This window comes from Chanodichthys erythropterus, chromosome 2 (genome assembly GCF_024489055.1).
Source record: "Chanodichthys erythropterus isolate Z2021 chromosome 2, ASM2448905v1, whole genome shotgun sequence".
NCBI lineage: Eukaryota > Metazoa > Chordata > Actinopteri > Cypriniformes > Xenocyprididae > Chanodichthys > Chanodichthys erythropterus.
The window spans coordinates 23,185,724-23,204,719 of record NC_090222.1 but is presented as its reverse complement, the minus strand read 5'-3'; the positions used below and the strand labels follow the sequence as shown (position 1 = coordinate 23,204,719).

The 18,996-nt window shown below is 36.3% G+C and overlaps 1 protein-coding gene across 5 annotated transcripts in view; it reads left to right on the top strand.

The window, feature by feature from the left end:
* Positions 1–18,583, top strand: part of map7d1a (MAP7 domain containing 1a) — a 47,071-nt gene extending 28,488 nt beyond the window's left edge. The window contains exons 7-19 of one of the 5 annotated variants that reach the window (XM_067405430.1): positions 895–999; positions 3,583–3,705; positions 3,913–4,052; positions 4,964–5,085; positions 5,645–5,883; positions 6,044–6,326; positions 9,033–9,213; positions 10,345–10,449; positions 12,138–12,188; positions 12,311–12,371; positions 13,789–13,840; positions 14,010–14,233; positions 17,547–18,583. In XM_067405430.1, the coding sequence (XP_067261531.1) occupies positions 895–999; positions 3,583–3,705; positions 3,913–4,052; positions 4,964–5,085; positions 5,645–5,883; positions 6,044–6,326; positions 9,033–9,213; positions 10,345–10,449; positions 12,138–12,188; positions 12,311–12,371; positions 13,789–13,840; positions 14,010–14,233; positions 17,547–17,557 (1,697 nt within the window). In that variant the 3' untranslated portion in view covers positions 17,558–18,583. Of the gene's footprint in view, positions 1–894; positions 1,000–3,582; positions 3,706–3,912; positions 4,053–4,963; positions 5,086–5,644; positions 5,884–6,043; positions 6,327–9,032; positions 9,214–10,344; positions 10,450–12,137; positions 12,189–12,310; positions 12,372–13,785; positions 13,841–14,009; positions 14,234–17,546 lie in introns of all 5 variants that reach the window. The other 4 variants (XM_067405429.1, XM_067405431.1, XM_067405432.1 and 1 more) reach the window with 4 other exon arrangements.
* The last annotated feature ends 413 nt before the right edge of the window (positions 18,584–18,996 follow it).

Here is an 18,996-nt window from a genome sequence, read left to right as displayed (position 1 = left end):
TTGTGGAATAAGTGATTAGTGATATGATTTTTGATTAATAGAAAGTTGAAATGGAAATCTTTTGTAACATTATACATGTTAAACCAAGATAATTTCACATGAATGCTGTTTTTTTTTTTTTCAGTTTTGCTGTTATCATATTTTAAAACAACAGTTTCTGTTCAGATTTTCAGCCTTTTTTTCCTTTTGGCCGGAAAACCAAAAATGCAATTTTATCCGGCTGAAAATTTACAAAAAAACTCAAAAGGTGAAGAAAAAACATCTTCACAATCTTCAATTACTAGCCTTTGTGTATTTTATGGGTCTGTTTATAACAGGAGGTGAGAATGATGTGCTGAGAATGCTGGGAAATATGGTAATGAACTTCAGTGCAGTTTTGTAGCACCTCCCCCAGGACACAAGACCTCAATTTATAGGCTAACCAATGCTGTTTCTCCAAGGATCTTATATTCTAACCGGCTTAATTTAGTTTTTCCTCTCCCAAAAGTTGTGCACATTCATTGCAGTCCCTGATGGTGTCTCAGGAGGAGAAGTGGAGGCAGTGACCCCATTACAAAGCCTGTAGACTCTGTAATAATGAACTTTGAGTAGCGCAACTCATAAAAATAGCAGCTGAGTTAATATTCAGACACAGCAAACATGCCAATGGTTATCCAGGGCAAAAATAACCATCTTTTGCTGTTCAAATAAGAGTTTTAAGATATATTTTGACTATATATATATATATATATATATATATATATATATATATATATATATATATATATATATATATTTAGTGGCCCTATATATCAGTGCCTGTTTTGTTTGTTTGAGGGATTTCACTGCCGGCTGTCGTGTCGTCTTGGTCCCCTCAGCATTGTGTATATATGCGGTGTTCTGTGGATTTTGCAGGCAGATGCTCAATATCAGCGGTCAACCTGCCAAAACATGTGGACTCAGTCATAAACAAGAGGCTCTCCAAATCCTCTGCCACTCTTTGGATCTCCCCTAGCAGAAGTAAGGACATGCCTCCAGATCTAGCCCCTCCCCATCGTCTTCACAGGCTCCTCCCTTCGCGTATTTATGAGTTTCCATTTTATCCCCCCACTTTTGATTTCTACCTTGAGACCAATCACCTGCTCCTCCACCGTGAGCACTCAATCATTCCCTCCTTTCAAACCACCTCCTCATCAGTGTTCGAATGTGAATTTTGAAATCTTCTTTCGTCTTTCACCGTCGACTGTCCTCAGTGGTGCTCTTTTTTTTTTTGTTTGTTTATATTTGGTGGTGGCTTTCTCTGTTCTTTATTCCTTGTTCTTGATGTAACCATCTTCGAAAGTGTACTCAAGAATACTTGCATACTTCTCCATACCTTCACCTGCATATGATGCATGATGATACAGTGGCCCCAGAAAGTATTTGGACACTTAAGCCACTCTTAAAATATATATGAGTTTAGTTTGAACAGAATTAAAAAATGAAATATCAAACAAATGATGCTAGAGCTTTTCTCAGAACACACTTTTCTTTTCTAAGCCAACAAAGTGTCCAAATACTTGAACAATATATGTATTTTTTACATTATGGTTCTATTCATTAATGTTAGTTAAAGATGTATTGTGTACAAATTTTTACATCATTTTATTAGTTAGATTTAATTTGATATTTAATTTACTTTTAATAGTTTATTTAATTAAGGACATTTGTTAGCTCATGTTACATAATGCATAAACTAATGGTAATGAATTGAAGCATATTGTAAAGTGTTACCATTTTATCATTTAAAATCTAACATCTTTTGTGAAATGTGTGCTTGTGCCATATTAAGTTAATGTCACTTGATTTGATGTTTTGTTGACATTATAAGTGTTCAAACAGTTTTTGTGGCAGTGGAATGTGCTGAATCGGCTGCCATATTTAAACTGAGAAATGTGTTGATGGATGTACGTTCCACACAGAAGGGTCATTTATCAGTGAATTGAGGTGAAGTTATGCTAGTTGGATGTGGTGCTTCTTTTATTTGGTGTACTGACTGAGGTCATGAAATCTCAATTGTAAGTAGGGCACACTGTATTTGTGAGTGCTCCCTACAACAATAGATGGAGTAGAGCAGAAAGTAGACTTCACGCTCAGTGCTCTGACAGCTAATCGAGTCTGGGAAGTTTTCCATGAGCAGAGACGTATTGCAGAGTGCTGATGAATGTTCAGCTATGGGCGATATCTCTCTTTCTGTTTCTAAAATGCCTCTCAACCTCCTCATTTTTCTTGTGCTCTTGCTTTTCACATCTTTTCATGAATTTACCTGTGGCTCTTGCTTTTTTCCCCACTTCTTCTTTTCTCATCTCTTCTTGAAGTTCACATAAGTTTAGATTGTGATCTAACCATTTCTTAGAATTAGCAATTATTATTATTATTTTTTTTACATGGCTTGGATTTTTTTATTACTTTTTTTGTCCTTTTGTGTTAATAGTTCACCCAAAAAATTCTGTCATCATTTCCTTGTACCGAACCTGTATTGACGTCTTTTTTTTCTGTGGACGATACAATTAGATACATTGCTGAATCTTCACACAGTTTATAGTGACCACTGCAAAAAAACAAAACAAACAAAAAGGAGCTACATAAATGTAAGTCCATGACATTTGGAGCAACATGAGGGTGAATAAATTATGGCAGTTGAATTCATAATTTTTTTTTATTATTAGTATTATTATTGAATTATTCTTAAAATGTGTTTCAAAGTTGTTAAAGGGTTAGTTCACCCAAAAATGAAAATTCTGTCATTAATTATTCACTGTGTATCAAACTGCCAAAGTCACTGATTTCAGTAAACGAGGCTTCATTGCGTCAAAAGTGTTTTGAAATTTCAATGATTCACCACTGGGGGGCGTGACTTTGGCAATTTGATACGTGCTCCGAACCACTGATTCGAAACAAAAGATTCTTAAAGTTTCAAAGCTTCATGAAGCGGTGTTTTGAAATTGGCCATCACTAGATGTTGTTGAATAAAGTCGTTATTTTGTTTTCTTGGCACACAAAAAATATTATCCTCACTTCATAACATTAAGATTGAACCACTGTAGTCACACGAACAGTTTTAAATGCATCTTTAGTAGCTTTCTGGGCATTAAAAGTAGGAATTGTCTTGCTGGCAATGCAGGCCTCACTGAGCCGTATGAAAAATATCTTAATTTGTGTTCCGAAGACCTTTCAGGTGTGACACGAGGGTGAGTAATAAATGACAGAATTTTCATTTTTGGGTGAACTAACCCTTTAATTCTCAAAGTTATTTTTGGACTTGTTTACTGGTTACCTTTACTGGCTTTTCTTGCATGTAGCAGTGTGTTGTGAAATCCATCATTCATGTTGACAGCAAGGGAGACAAACACAGTTGTTTGATTTGTTGATTTGATAATTCTAAAACCAAATAACATCACAGCTATTGTGTATATTGTATTTGTGTAAAAGATAGTATCTGCTTTTTAGCCTTGAATACTAGCAAACATAATTGCAACAATACAGTGAAGTACAGAATGAGAGAAGGTAAGTGATTGTTGCTTATATATTATGTAGAAACTAATTATTATTCTTTTCTTGCAGCTCGTAGCATGCAGCTGAGTCCATGGGAGAGCAGCATTGTGGACAGGCTGATGACGCCCACTCTCTCCTTCCTGGCTCGCAGTCGCAGTGCTGCCAGTGTGCTAAATAACAACAGAGATGCCCGTGAGTGACCGAATACCTTCATAGTATCTCTTATCTCTGTGTTTAGCATCAGATAGAAGAGGTTAAACATTTTTGGAAAGTCTTTTTAAGCACTAATTTGCCATATTCTTCCATTTTTAGGGCCTTTTGAAGGTTAGAAATAACAACAGGACCCGTTTCTGCTCTATATTTTGCAAAACTTGAGCTAAATGTGTTTTCTTCATGCAGAGTCTCCGTTGTGCCCACGCTCAGCATCTGCCAGCCCTCTCACAGCGTGTTCTCATCGGCCACATCACCGCTGCTCTGAGCGCTGGAGGGTCACCACCAGCACGCCCAATATCGCCCAGCGCAGACGAGACTCCACACCTGTGAGTTATTTAAGGCTCCTTTTCACTTCTCCGTCTTTCTCATACTCCATCCCTCCCCTCCTGTTATATCATATTTTGCTATTATATAAGAGGAGGTGAGAAAATCATCCATCACTCCACTCACACATTCATGAATCCACATAATTAAGTCTTTAGAGTGGGTGTTAAAATTTCTTAGATCTAGATTTCCCAACTTGTCTTATCCTATGTTACCCCCGCAGCCCCTTCGATAAGACTTAAAGGGTTAGTTCACCCAAAAATGAAAATTCTGTAATTAATTACTCAAGTCGTTACTCACACCCGTAAGGCCTTCGTTCATCTTCAGAACACAAATTAAGATATTTTTGATGAAATACGAATTTAACCACCACTTTCAAGGTCCAGAAAGGTACTAAGGACATTGTTAAAATAGTCCACGTGACTGCAGTGGTTCAACCTTAATGTCATGAAGCGACAAGAATACTTTTTGTGTGCAAAAACAAAATAAAAATAATGACTTTATTCAACAATATCTTCTCTTTTGTGTCATTCTCATATGCTGTTTACGCTCAGCGCTTCCAGGTTGAACCACTGAAGTCATGTGGACTATTTTAATGATGCATTAGTACCTTTCTGGTCCTTAAAAGTGGTGGTTAAATTGCTGTCTGTGGAGGAGTCAGATACCTCTGGAATTTCATCAAAAATATCTTAATTTGTATTTGAAGATGAACAAAGGTCTTATGGGTGTGGAATGACATGATGGTGAGTAATTAATGAGAGAAGTTTCTTTTTTGGGGTGAACTAACCCTTTAATACCCTTTCATTAGTACAAATTTTAATGAGAAATTACAAATTAAAGGTAGCAATGACCCTGGTTTTGAGACTTTGTCTTTGAGTATGTATTTATTTTTTGTTATATCATTTCTCAAAAGATGAGGAAGGATAAAAAGGACAAGGAAAGAGAAAATGAAAAGGAGAAGAGTACCATCACCAAAGAGAAGGTGCTGAAGAAGAGACAGTCCATGCCATCAATGAAAACCAGAATAGAGTCCAGGTAAGATTTTAATGATAAATTAGATTAGTTTCTTATAGGTGAATGAATATATATATCTACATTTTTTTCATTAAAATGGAAATTCTCATGAATCACAATCATAAATTCTGTCTCATCAGAGTCTTAAAAACATGTAAACAGTGTAAGATGCTTATATTCTGGAAGCACTGCCTTGTATGTGCAAGAGGAATATACAATAGAAGCTATTTAATGGACCCTTTTGCTCTGAGCGTAGTCTAATTCTGTGTTATGTAATGCTGTCTCGGAGTAAACATATCTCCTTCTGGTAGTAATCAGAAGTCATAGTTTAGTTTAATGGTACGCTATATCTAGATACGTAGTTTAACTGTAGTTTTAAAGGTACTTTTTATCTGTTGAATTGGTTTAATCATTATTTTGTCTATTTATAGGACATTATGAAATAGCAGGCCTCATTTTAGGTCTAGTTCATGTCCCTCCCATGAACGTTTGTAGTTCTTGCCTCTTACTATGAACTTGTCGTATTTAATTTTTTTTTTTCAGCTCAGCCATTAAATTAAGTTTCTCTTCATGTTTCCAGTCCGAGTCCAGTGTCCAAAATAAGATCTGCATCTCCTGTGATGCCCAAAGGCCGTGCGTCGTCCCCCAGCCCTGCAGTATCTCCCAAACCTCCATCCGCACGAGCGAGCCCCAGCACTCCTAAAGCCCGACCTAAGAGGGCCAGGACCCCTGCCCGCGTGGAGACCCGCACCGCCTCGCCTGTCGCCCTAGAGAGGGTTAGAGAGACCCACAGGCCCGCTACGCCTGAAGAACCAAAGAGTGAGTGTGGTGATGATGAGTGTTGCATAGGCTTCTCTTTTAAAGGAGTTAATAAAACACACAATATGTATCTGTCAGTAAAGTTTCTGTCATTTTACACTTTTTGTCCTCTCTCCAGTCCTCATTTTTTCCCCACTCCGTTTCTCTGTGTTTTCTCTAGCCTCGTCTCCCGTCCCCGCCATTGTCTTGTCATCAGTTCCGGACACGCCCCCTGTTGCAAGTTCACCTGTCATGTCGGTTTCTGCACCCTCTGTCTCCGAGGAGTCCCCTCTTGTCCCTGCCCTCCCACAGGTGGCTTCTCCAGCTCCCTCTCCAGGCAAGCCCATGGCTGGCACCAATAACCCAGAGGAAGCCACCCGCATCCTGGCTGAGAAAAGACGTCAGGCCCGTGAACAGAGAGAGAAAGAAGAGCAAGAACGGAGAGAACAGCTTGAGAGAGAGAGGTTACCCATTTTATTGTTATATATATTTAAATTTAAAGTCTACATGAAACAGATTTGCGGTTGTCTTTTCTTCCCTATTGTGACACATATCCAAGTGAAACATTTTCTTGAGCAAGAAAAAATGTATGATCAATACTTGATTTTGTCCATCAGTTACAAATTGGATCGTTGTGGTTAGCTGTTGCTGTGAGTTTTCATTTGAATGACAGGTTGTCTCGAGGGGAAGTTATTTTAAATAAAGATTACGAGGGCACATGAATTAAAAAAAAATGATGTGCATGAATAATTTATTATAAATATTGAAATATTCCATAAAAACAAGAATTATTATATATGTATCGCGTCACGGTTCAGTGCATACAGTCAGACGACGAATACAGTCAGTCACAGGCGATCCACCCTCCAATCCAGAAGGGGGCGTGCGCGGTAATGCAATGCTGTTTGCTAACTGCCACAACAGGAGAAAGCACAGAAGAACAGAGGATCTATGCATATATGTGTTTACGTGTAACCTCTAAACCAGTGTTTCAACCGCGGAGAGACATCAATAAAACAGCTTAAGAATAATATCTCAGGCAGCATTACATTTACCAAAGGCACGTCATTTAGTGTCCACAGCATGTTAGTTCACTAGAGAAATAAATTCTAGAGGGGAGCATTTCACTAAATATATGCAATATATTAGCTTGTATATTAATTATATTTACTTTACCTGTTAGTAACATCTTTATTATTTAAAGGGGTGGTTGATTATGATTTCACTTTTTTAGCTTTAGTTAGTGTGTAATGTTGCTGCTACAGCATAAACAACATCTGCAAAGTTACAACGCTTAAAGTTCAATGCAAAGGCAGATATATCCTTTTAAAGAATTCTCTGTTTAAGGACTATAACAAATGGATGGTAGGGACTACAACAAGCTTCTTTCCAGGTTAGTGACATCACTAACCCTAAAATTGACATAAACCCTGCCCACGAGAACACGCAACAAAGGGGTGAGGCCATGTTGGGCTTCTAGAGAAGAGGAAGAGTTGTTGTAGTAAAGTGTTTTTGCCATGCCATCATTTTACACCGAACTGCTGCACAAACGATGGTCAATTCATTTGCTGGATTTGCACAAAAGTTTAACATGACAGTCATTGAGCTGAATCAACTCCACAACATCTACATAAATTTATCCACTAACCATTCAGAAACATCCAGATGCATTGTAAAAGTTGTAACTTCTATCTATCAGTGTCCGACTCCAGTTTGAATGATGTAAGGCTGAACACTGCTACTGAAAATTGTAATTTTGGCTGTGTGAGATTCTCCTGCTTTGTTGTTTTTGAGCAACTGAAGCACAAGTTGTTAAAGCTCCGCCCTCTTTTGGAAAGTGGTCCAGGTGAAACAGCTCATTTGCATTTAAAGGGACACACAAAAACGGCGTGTTTTTGCTCACACCCAAATAGTGGCAAATTTGACAAGCTATAATAAATAATCTGTGGGGTATTTTGAGCTGAAATTTTACAGACACATTCTGGAGACACAAGAGATTTATATTACATCTTGTAAAAGGAGCATTATAAGTCTTTAATATATGTTTAAAAAAAATTGTCATGAAAACTAGTTATGACAGTAACTGTGTAATTTTATAATTTAAATAATTTTATAATTAGATTTAGAGGTTACGGCAAAACCTGCCTTGTTTTTTTTTTTTGTTTGTTTTTTTTTGTGTTGATTGTTCTATAAAAATAAATTGCAGCTGAATTTATTAGCTTGGGCGCTGTTGTTAATTGTAACCTTTAATATTATAGTAATGTGTAAGAATGCTTTCTGTATATAGTTTACAGCATTAGCTGAGATAGATTTTTTTTTATTCTTAAGAAAATGTTCATTATAATTGAATTATAATTTGATAATTTGCCTATTTAAATTGTCACTATATCGGTTTTGAAATCCTCATTTTCATACAATATTTAAACAGACTAAGCAAACTCTGTAATGCAGCAGTTAGCACACATGTGCTCATGTGGCAAACATAGGTTTGAGTCCAGCTTGCAACATGCGCTGATTCCATTCCACCTTTATCTCCCCTATAACTGTCTGTCATTCTCCACTATATCATTCAAATAAATAGGCAAAATAACAATCTCTATAAAATATAAACTTGTTCAACTTTTCACCCTTTGTAACTCTGCTGTCAAAGCCAAACTCCACCTTAACTAAGACACTTGTTTGGTATGCTTTTAAACATGTCCTGCTCCACCAGTCCGTGTGCGGTATGAGCTCCAGGAATAGCCTCGGCAGTGTGGAGCTGTTGACGTCTGTAGTTCTCGGTGACAGTTTATGAGTTTAACACATTTATGAGCCAAAAGAGGACTTTGGCAACAGCGTAAATGAGAGTTCCACGCTGTTTATGCTCCAGTGCCGCTGGTAACTATGGGTGCGGATATTTTGGTCACGACTAAAAAGATTCACTGAATCACGCTTTCCGTCCACTTTGCATTTGTCACTTTATAATGCATGGACCATATCTGCAATTTAAAGTTTCATGTTATGTTACCAGCCGCAGCGAATTTCAATTTTGCAAGAGACATCGAAGTCCACTTGCATTCACACATCCTTTTTTAAATAATTCACAAAGTTCAGTTGTTAATGGTAACTATCTGGATGAGGTTTTTTTAATCTTATGTGTGTATGATGACTGACTGTCTTCTGTCACGCAGGCTTCAGCGCGAGGAGAGGCTAGTACAGGAGGCAGAGGAGAGTAAGCGCAGAGAGGAGGAGGCACGGCTCATGGCGGAGCAGGAGAGGTTAAGAGAGGAGGCCCAGCGCCTACAGGAGGAGAAGGAGGCGCAGGAAAGAGCCAAAATAGAACAAGAAGAGAACGAACGGCTTCAGAAACAGGTCAGAAATACTAAATTTTTTTCAGAATCCTTAGTGCCTTCACTGTATAAATACATATACTTGACAGGACATAGAGACTTTCCAGCACTGAATTTTCAATAATTGCCCAGTTGTGTCAGATTGGTGGCCTGTAAGTTACTGCACATGCTCCAGACATGTTGATTTATTTTTATATTTTCAGTTTTCATTTTAATTTTAGTAATTTTATGTGTTTTAATGTGCTTATATTATTCTTTTTTTCTTTGTAATATTTCTATATAGCAATAATTTTTGTTTTAGTAATTTTACTATTTCAACTTCTACCTATTTTTTGAGTTAGTTGCCAAGACAAAATTTCAAATTTTCATTTTACTTGAAGTTTGAGTTTTTCATGTAATATTTATATTTTGTTCGAGCTTTATTTCAATTGCAAAAAAAATATATATTTTTTGTCTCCTTTATACTCTCATTGCCTTTAACAGAGGCATGCCAAAGCAACTCAGTCCTTATTATTTGACCCTACATTTTCTGTTAAATGCTGTAAAATATGAGAACGCAATTCTTTTTTCAATTTTAAAGCAATTGAAGAGCTATGATGAGACAAAAAAATTCAATGCAAATAAGTCAATTTTTTTCAAATCCGCTCTTTCCTCTTCTGTGAATGGATGGATATCAAGAGGGCCATTTGGCGCAGTAGCATTTTTGTGGTTTTACCACCACCTGGTGTTTAAAACTGTGTTCAAGTAGATATTAAGTAGGTATCAGGGTTTCCAGTCATGGAAAACACAGACATATAAGGCAGTTTTAAAGTTTTGAATACAAGACCTGGAAAAGACATCCTAAAAAAAAGGGAAATTATCTATTGATCATAGATTTTTCTAGTTATACTTAGTTACAGTTTCATGCTAGAAGTTGCTTTTTAATAAAATTATTTTTTAGAAGAAAATCATTGGAAACATTATGGAAATTCATTTGATTAAAAAGTGTGGGAAGTAGATATTATAAGTTGTCATTTTGCACATGGGATGTGATCTGTCCTGTCACTGGAACTGAGCGCTTCAGCTTCAGATGAATGAATGACTCTAGAGGAAGCTGTTATTTTTATTGCCCTGGATGTTCAGTGTGAATCTGATCATTTGATTGTGTCTGTAGAAAGAGGAGGCTGAAGTAAAGGCCAGAGAGGAGGCCGAGAAACAGCGCCTGGAGAGAGAGAAACACTTCCAGAAGGAGGAGCAGGAAAGGCTGGAGAGAAAGAAGGTAAGAAGGGTTTCCACCTTGCATTTATATTTTTCTTTATAAGGTCACTTTGAAATCATCCTGCTTCTTTAAAACCTGTAGGCAAATCTACACAAACCGAGAACTCAGCAGTCTAGTTAATTCTTTTCATTTCCTCTCCTAACTACTCACACATGTCCACAGTAGCTTTCAGGCACAGAATGGGGTAGAGCGAAATAAAAGAACCGTACAAGGTCACTATCTAGGATCATAGTGGAAAGCGAGCTCTCAAGATTCATGCACATACCATAAATCATAAAACACCTTCACATTCACCCCTGATCCCTTTCTGTGAACCTGTTCAAGTGTCCCCACAGGACACTATGTACCTCTACAAGTCAGTTTATCAGGGCTGTGTATTTGAGCCTCGACCCAACTGTCCTCAGCTCTTGGTGTGGTTTTTGGAAGACAGCTTGACACACTCCAATGATTTTTCTAATTCTGGACATAGCGTTAACCTTAAGGCAGGAACACACCAAGCCGACGCTGACGAACTAGTGGCGATGAAAGCAGACTGCGGGCTTGGCTCACGTCGGCAGCGTCTGTGTCTAAAGTTGGCCTGACACACCAAAATGACACTGGACGGCCAAGTAGCATGTCCATTCTGCGCCTGCGTAAGATGAGATGCCTTTCCGTACCAGCAGGTGGCAGTAGCTGAACAGCCAATCAGAATGATCAGATGGCTGGACAGACCGACGAGCTCCGACGCCGATTCAACATGTTGAATCGGCCAGAAAAAAAACTTCAGCCGACGGTGCGAAACACTCTGAGAAAACTTAGCCAGCCGACGAACAAAAACTGCTCGACAGCCGACCGTCGGCTTGGTTCGTTCCTGCCTGTAAACACCTACCACTGTCTTTTAGACTGCTTAAAGCTGCAATATGCAGTTTATGCTTCTGAAACTTTGATAAACAGAGGAACGGAACGATAAAGAATACAAATCATCTTTTGTAAATGAGAATAATGTAGAATCATCGTAAAATAAAATAAATAACCATTTGTGAAAATGTTTCTACTTTGCATTTTTGTAATTTAATACATAATGTTTTATTACAAATATATACAAAAAGATATACAGAGCAGACCGGAGAGATATCTGTTGGTAAACAGTACAAATCCTTTGTTTTATAGAGATTTTGGAATTGAGAATCATTGTTATAATAAGCAAATGTAGAACATTTGGTAAAATAAAATAATGAAAATAAATAAAATTCTTAATATGATATAATATAAAAATAAATCTGAGACCACTTGTGAAAATGTTTTTGCATTTTTCTAATGTAATACATAGTTTTTCACTACTTATATTATCAGCCAAAACGTTAAATTGAAAAATGTATGATATGGTTACCTTTTATATTGAAATGAACCCCTCAAGTTTGTGTGAAACCTGATGATCATGTTCTCCGGTATGATTTGAGAATTATCTAAAAAGCATCTGGTGTTTCGTGATCAATGTCACAGTGTTTGCTTATGCAGTGTTTGCTTATTAATTAGTAAGCTAGAAATAGTGCAGAATCTTAAATAGTTCTTCATTTTTTATGTAATGTTTCCTTTGTTTTACATTTTTCTGAATCTTTAAGTCCTCAAACATTTTATCAGGTTTAAATGTGAAACTCTTGAAACATTTTCCATGTTTTTCTTTTGTCTCTTCTTTGCATTGTTTTTAGCGTCTGGAGGAGATTATGAAAAGAACACGCAAAACAGATGCAGGAGAAAAGGTACGGCAGCATTCTCATTTAAACCAGCCTCACTGTTGCAGTAGCACCGCTCCAATTTCCTCTTGCGGTTTAAGAGCTCAGAATCTAATTCTCTTTTCTTTTCTTCCTTTATCTCCATGCAGAAAGACACAAAATCTCCATCTCAAGTCAATGGAAAAGATTCAGATTCGGAAACGAATAAAGGTATAAAATTATGTTTAAGATTGTTAGTATATTAAATAACGTTCACTACTTCACTCTCATTACTGGATAATCTTTAGTTAGATATGGCATTCAGTACACATTCGGTTCTATTTTAACCTTCCACAACAGCCCATTTACAATGCATGTCTCAACCAACATTTTCCTTGGCTATTCTATTGTACATGTACGTTATTTATTTTATTGAGTCCATTTGAGCTTTCAGAATCATTTTTCCTCATTACGAAATGCATAAATAAAAGTTCCCACATCTTCACCTCCTCCAAACCTTTAAAATTAAGCTTGTATTTGGAATATTTCCTCAAGGCTAGGAGATGGATTTGTTGCTCCATGTAGTCAGTCGGAGAGGGAATAGCGTGCAAGACTGTGTACACTGCTGCTTGTTACTTACGTCACTGTGGAAGACCTGTGCTGCTCAAAACCTTTGCTTTTTTTGTAATGGAGTATGAAAATTGGCATAGCAGCAGGGTGAATCCATCACACTCCATTTAAATAGTACTAGATGCTCAGTAGCTGTATTTTCCAATTAGATAACTGGATGAATGCCTTTATTGAGTCTACTTTTACCCAGCAGCCAGTATTGTTCCCATTAGCCCCTTGAAATACATACACTATTGTTCACAAGTTTTATGCTTTTGAAAGAAGTCTTTCCTGCTCACAAAGGCTGCATTTATTTGCTCAAAAATACAGTAAAAACAGTAATATTGCTAAATATTATTACAATTTTTAAAATAGCTGTTTTCTATTTTAATGTATTTTAAAATGGATTTTATTCTTTTAATGACCAAGCTAATTTTTTAGCAGCCATTATGCCAGTCGTTAGTCTCATATGATCCTTCAGAAATCATTTTAAAATGCTGATTTGGTGCTCAAAATACATTTCTTCTTATCAATTTTGAAAACAGTTCATATTTTTGTGGATACATTTTTCCAGGATTCTTTGATGGGGAAAAAAAAGTTCAGAAGAACAGCATTTATTTGAAATGGAAATCTTTTGTACCATGATAAATGTCTTTACTGTTACTTTTGGTCAATTTAATGCATCCTTGCTGAACAAAAGTTTTAATTTCTTCTTTTTTAAAAAAATCTTACTGACCTCAAACTTTTGAATGGTAGTGTAAATACACATACAAAAAAAACAAAAAAAAAAACACATTTTCAGAGCAAGCTCCTTTTATTATGTATTAAAATGTATATTAATATATAACAAATTGCCATTGTAAATACAATGAGCACTGGGAATCTGCGAAACAATTCCAGATGAACTGCTGAAATGTTTATTCTGTCAGTTGTACAACCATCTGGGAAGGGAACATTGATTTGGCAAAGGAACTTTAAAATAAACAAGATTGCCATTTTAAGAAACTATTAGCATGACATTCTGTCTTTTTCCTAGCAGCTGCTGACTACCAGCCAAACACGGCATTGAAACAAGATGGTGTGAATGAAAGGTAAGTCCTGTTCAGGACAACTTTAATTTTATTTTCTGTCAATTTCCCCAGAAGTGACAGTTTTGTTCTCTTGAATGTGGGATGGAAACACACAAAAAATCTGAATATCACAAAAGCAATTTAACATAAAAGTTTAACTCTCACTTAAACCGTTTGTTTTCTATTGCAGTCTGTCCGTTATTTCGGTGAATGGCGTTCAGCCTACCAAACACGAGAACGGCCTGTCAGCAAAAGGGGATGCGTCTCACTTCGAAGAGATCCTTCAGCTGTCCAATCATAACAACGGACGGGAGAAGTCAGAGACTGACAGACCTGACGAGCCAATCATGGCGTTTGAGAGCGATGAATCATTCCTTAAAAAAACAGGGCCCATTAAGCCTCAGCATGTGGCAGGTGAGCGCCTAAAAGAATTTCTCATGTTTCAGTGTCAATCTCTCGTCAGACTGCAGTGAGAATGACAATAAATCTGAGCACCATTACCTTTTCAAGGTCTTGCTGTAAAACTTGATGCCACATATGAATTATTAATGTTTCTATTGGCAAGGAAGAGTCATTGTCCTTGTCTTTCTGGCTTTTTTTTGCACCTGAAGGGTTAATGTTGTCTCAGGTGCGGGTGTCATTTCTTGTTGCCCTGCGGGTGCGACAGGCAGGGGTAATGGGGTGAAGAGCCTGGCAGGGCTTGGCACAAAGCCGGATTCCTGAAATGGTGTCAGGAAGACCTGATCTGGCCTTGCTGGCACCTAAGACTGGAAACAGGACCCCTTGGCTTAGCTCTTCAGTCCCCTTTCCCTCGGCTTGGTCAGCATTACTCGGTCCCGCTCCCCTCAGCACGTACCTCCACCTGTCCTCCTGCAGACAGCCCTTCAGCCATAAATCATCTGCAAAGAAAACACAAGGGGTTTCACCTCATGCCGTGCCAGCTCTCGTAAACTGAGATGTACGTTTTTAATCCAGGATCTTTTATCTAGGATCTTTGCCTTGCCATATCTGGAGCGCTACTCTTGTCTCATGTTAAGTATAGAATTATCACTGATGTATCATGTGACTACACAGATGGATATGTCAATGTTCTCAGCACAGATACATTTGTTTTTTGTGTAATTTGCTGGGAAAAGCACGTTGTACCATTTATTAGGTGGTTCAAATGTGCTAATCCAGTTAAAACTGGCCAGTACCAGCAAACCAAGATGACTGGCTGGTAGTCCAACTCTGATTTTTGTGAGCAGGGTACGTGAGCAGGTTTCAGGAGTACGTGGAAAGATTTAGATTATGCTTGGTTAGGCATGTCAGGAATGGCTTCAATCTCCCTCAGCCTGGCGCATTAGTCGGTGCAAATGTGTGTTATTGTGTGATTTTTAGGGTTGCAAAGGGGCGGTAAATTTCCGGGAACTTTCCACGGGAACTTAACCTGGGGAATTTTGGAAATATTCCAATTTGGAAACTTAACAGGAATTTTTGGAATTAATTGTAAATTTTGGGAAATTTATATAAATGTATAATATTTATATAAAATGTATCACATAAAAACAAATATAAACATTTTGTTTGGTTATAACATGAAATAACAGTTTTCGCATTCAATTAATTCTAATTTAGTAAATATGTAAAATAAATATTTTTTTGCAGCAATTTTATGTTATTTATTTCAGTGTCACATGATCCTTCAGAAATATTTCTAATGCTGACTGATACTCAGTTATTGTCATTGTTGGAAACAGTTGTGCTGCTGAATATTTTTTTGGAACCTGTAATACTATTTTCAGGATAAAAAAGTTAAAAAGAACTGAATTTATTCAAAATAGAAATCTTTTCTAACAATTTCACTTTTTATCAATTTCACACATCCTTGCTGAATAAAAGTATTAATTTCTTTCAAAAAAAGAAATGGAAAAAAAAATGACTGACCCCAAAATTTTGAACGGTAGTGTATATTGTTACAAAAGATTTCTATTTTAAAATAAAATGCTGTTCTTTACATTTTTATTCATCAAAGAATCCTGAAAAAAGTATCACAGGTTATAAAAAATATTAAGCAGCACAACTGTTTCCAATATTGATAATTGAGTATCAAATTAGCATGTTAGAATGATTTCTGAAGGATCATGTGACACTGAAGACTGGAGTAATGATGCTGAAAATTCAGGTTTGCATCACAGAAATAAATTAATATTTTTATGTATATCAAAATAGAAAATTATTATTTTAAATTGTAGTTATGTTTCACAATATTACAGTTTTTTATCTGTATTTTTGATCAAATGTGCATGTTATGGACTGGGGGAATGCACAGTGCATGCAGGGGTGTGTCCTCAATAGCCCTGCAGTAAGTAGTGTGCTGTGTGAATGTGATTGAGGAATGTGTAGGGTGAAAATTCAACTAAAATTGCATTAAATATGGTTGTTTTAACCAAAATTATGCTGCAAGATGTGTTTTTCAACTACATTTAAGTACCCTATTATAGGCTAACCTGCAATTTTGCAAATTCCCTGTTTATTCCCGTTAATTCCCATATATTCCTGTTAATTCCCATGGAAAGTTTCCAGCTTTGAAAATTCCCAGAATTTTGCAATCCTAGTGATTTTGCAGCATTGAGTTTTGTAGGCTTTTCTATTGAAAGTAATAGCCAATCAGAGGTGATTAAGTTACCAGTTGTGAGAATCCACTCAATCTACTAAAAAAACCCTGAGTTTCTGTTTAGTGGCAGTTTAAGTCCTACATGCTCACAAACCTAACCCTAACCCATTATAATAAACAAAGCATAGATGCATTGTAAATTAGAGATTTATTGTGCACTTGAGTCAGATTCATTGATGAAAATGGGAGTGAGCTTGCGCTGAACTGACTGACAGCTTCAGTGTTCATAAGCTTTGTGACTTTTCCTACTTCATACTTCAGTACAGTACAAAAAAGTGTTAAACTTTTTTTTTTTTAATGTAGTGGTTTTATAATTTCTAAATACTTAAGGTTACTCAAGGCTACTTTTTCTTACTAGGGTACTTAAGGCTAAAAAAAAAGTTGGGAACTACTAGTCTAACTGATCACCTTAACTAACTTGGACCGGCTATGATAAAATAACGACCTACTTCAACCAGCTAAAAGTAGGCATGGGCACGAGTTCCCGATTATTGATCATTTTTTAAAATATATTTTAAAATGTAATATATTCCTGTGATGGCAAAGCTGAATGTCAGCAGTCATTACTCCAGTCTTCAAATATCAAGAAATATTTCTTATTATCAGTGTTGAAAATGGTTGTGCTGCTTAATATTTTGTTGAAACTATGATGCATTTTTTTCTGGATTCTTTAATGAATAAAAAGCTTAAAAGAACCACATTTATTTTAAATTGAAATTTTTAACATTATAAATGTCATTAATGTAACTTTTGATCAATTTAGTTCATCCTTGTTGAATAAAAATATTAATTTAAAAGTAAAATCTTACCCCAAACTTTTGAACGGTAAAAAAAATTTCACACCAAATTAAATGATTCATCATGATTTAGTTCAAATTCAAATGATTTTTAAGTTTCTTTTTACCTTTTTAAAAGTCCTAAAAACTTGACGCTCATGACATAAGAGGCTGAAAAAAACAGAGCTGAGAATATAAGCAACGTGTCGTAATTTATGAAAATGTTATTTATTTTATTTAGTCATGCATTGAACACTTACATTTCTAATCTCCATATTCTTTCTGTGTCCTCCAGAGGTCCTCTGAAGTCATAAACTGTTGGATGAAGCCCTACATCTGCGAGTCCCTCAACACCGTCTGCCTGAGGGACCGGTGGAAAGAAGCACAGCATGAAAGAGACATGTGCCAAACCCAAAAAACTGTCTTCTGTTTAGACTGTACAGAGCAACCCCACCATCAGAGCCTCTCTTATGGTTCACGATGGAAATTACAAGGAAGCTACAAAACAATCAAGCTGAGCTAAACGCCAACATGCACCAGAATGACGATTCATCAAGACCCTGACCTCACAAACTTTATGGCAGACCAATTCATGCCTCTTTCTGATCACCACAGTACAATATGGTTTTTGATTTGCTTGTTTTGTTTTTTAAAAAAAGGCTTGTGACAAACGTTATTAATCCGTGTCGTTATTCATGCTGTTATGGGTTGAACGCAGAAGTGCTTTGGGTGTTTTATTTTTTAATGTTTAGTTATTTAACTTGAAAACTATTGTAACTACTGGGTACAGTTGTATGTGAATAATGTAAATTGGATCATGGGAGGAGACGGATCTGTGAATAAAACAGAATGAAAGGGACTGTCATGTCTGAACTCCATTGTTTCAGAGATTTTAATGTTAGATGTTTTTAATTTCGTCTCATGGTGAAATAATGTTTAATGCCAGAGTTGCACCAGATTAGTGCTTATTGCTGAGTTACCCACTTACATAAAAATGTGTAATATCCAAAAGATATGAACAGCCAGATTCTCTGTGCATGTACATGCAACTGCAGTGATGAAGTTTGTTTTAAAAACTGCAAATTTAATGATGCCTTGGCTCTACCATTGTAAAATATTTGTTGTCACTAAAGTCTTAACATAATATTCCTGGGTTTCTTGTCGATAAAATGCTTGTGTCTCAAGTTTATGCCTATTTATAAACCAGAACAGATTGCCAATACCCAAAGGCGTCCTGCTTAACTCCAAATAATGGCAATTTATAGCCACTCTGGACCTTTGTTAGACCGTGAGAGCACAAACTCTTGGCATAATCTTGTTTTGCAGTTTCTAATCACGGCCCACTCTGAGGAGATGAAACAGAGTTATGTATGCCCTTATTAATACAGGTAATTCTAAATTCTGAAGTAATTTTTCTTGAAAAAAAAAAAAAATCGATGCCTTTTATTTTATGTGCTATAAATATTTGGTTTAGTCTATTAAAGAGGACATTTATGTTGTGAAAATTTCCTTTTTAATTTTATTCAGCATTATCTTGCACTGCAAAAAAAAAGATCTAAACATCCATAAAAGGACATAAAATTTAAGCAAAATTGTTTCCACCATGGAATAAAAAAATAAAAAAGGTAATTGCAACTTTTTCTCACAATTCTGACATTTTTTCCTCTCAATTGCGAGCTTACATTTCGCAATTCTTACTTTTGTTCTCAGAATCGCTTGTTGTAAAGTCAAAATTATGAGATATA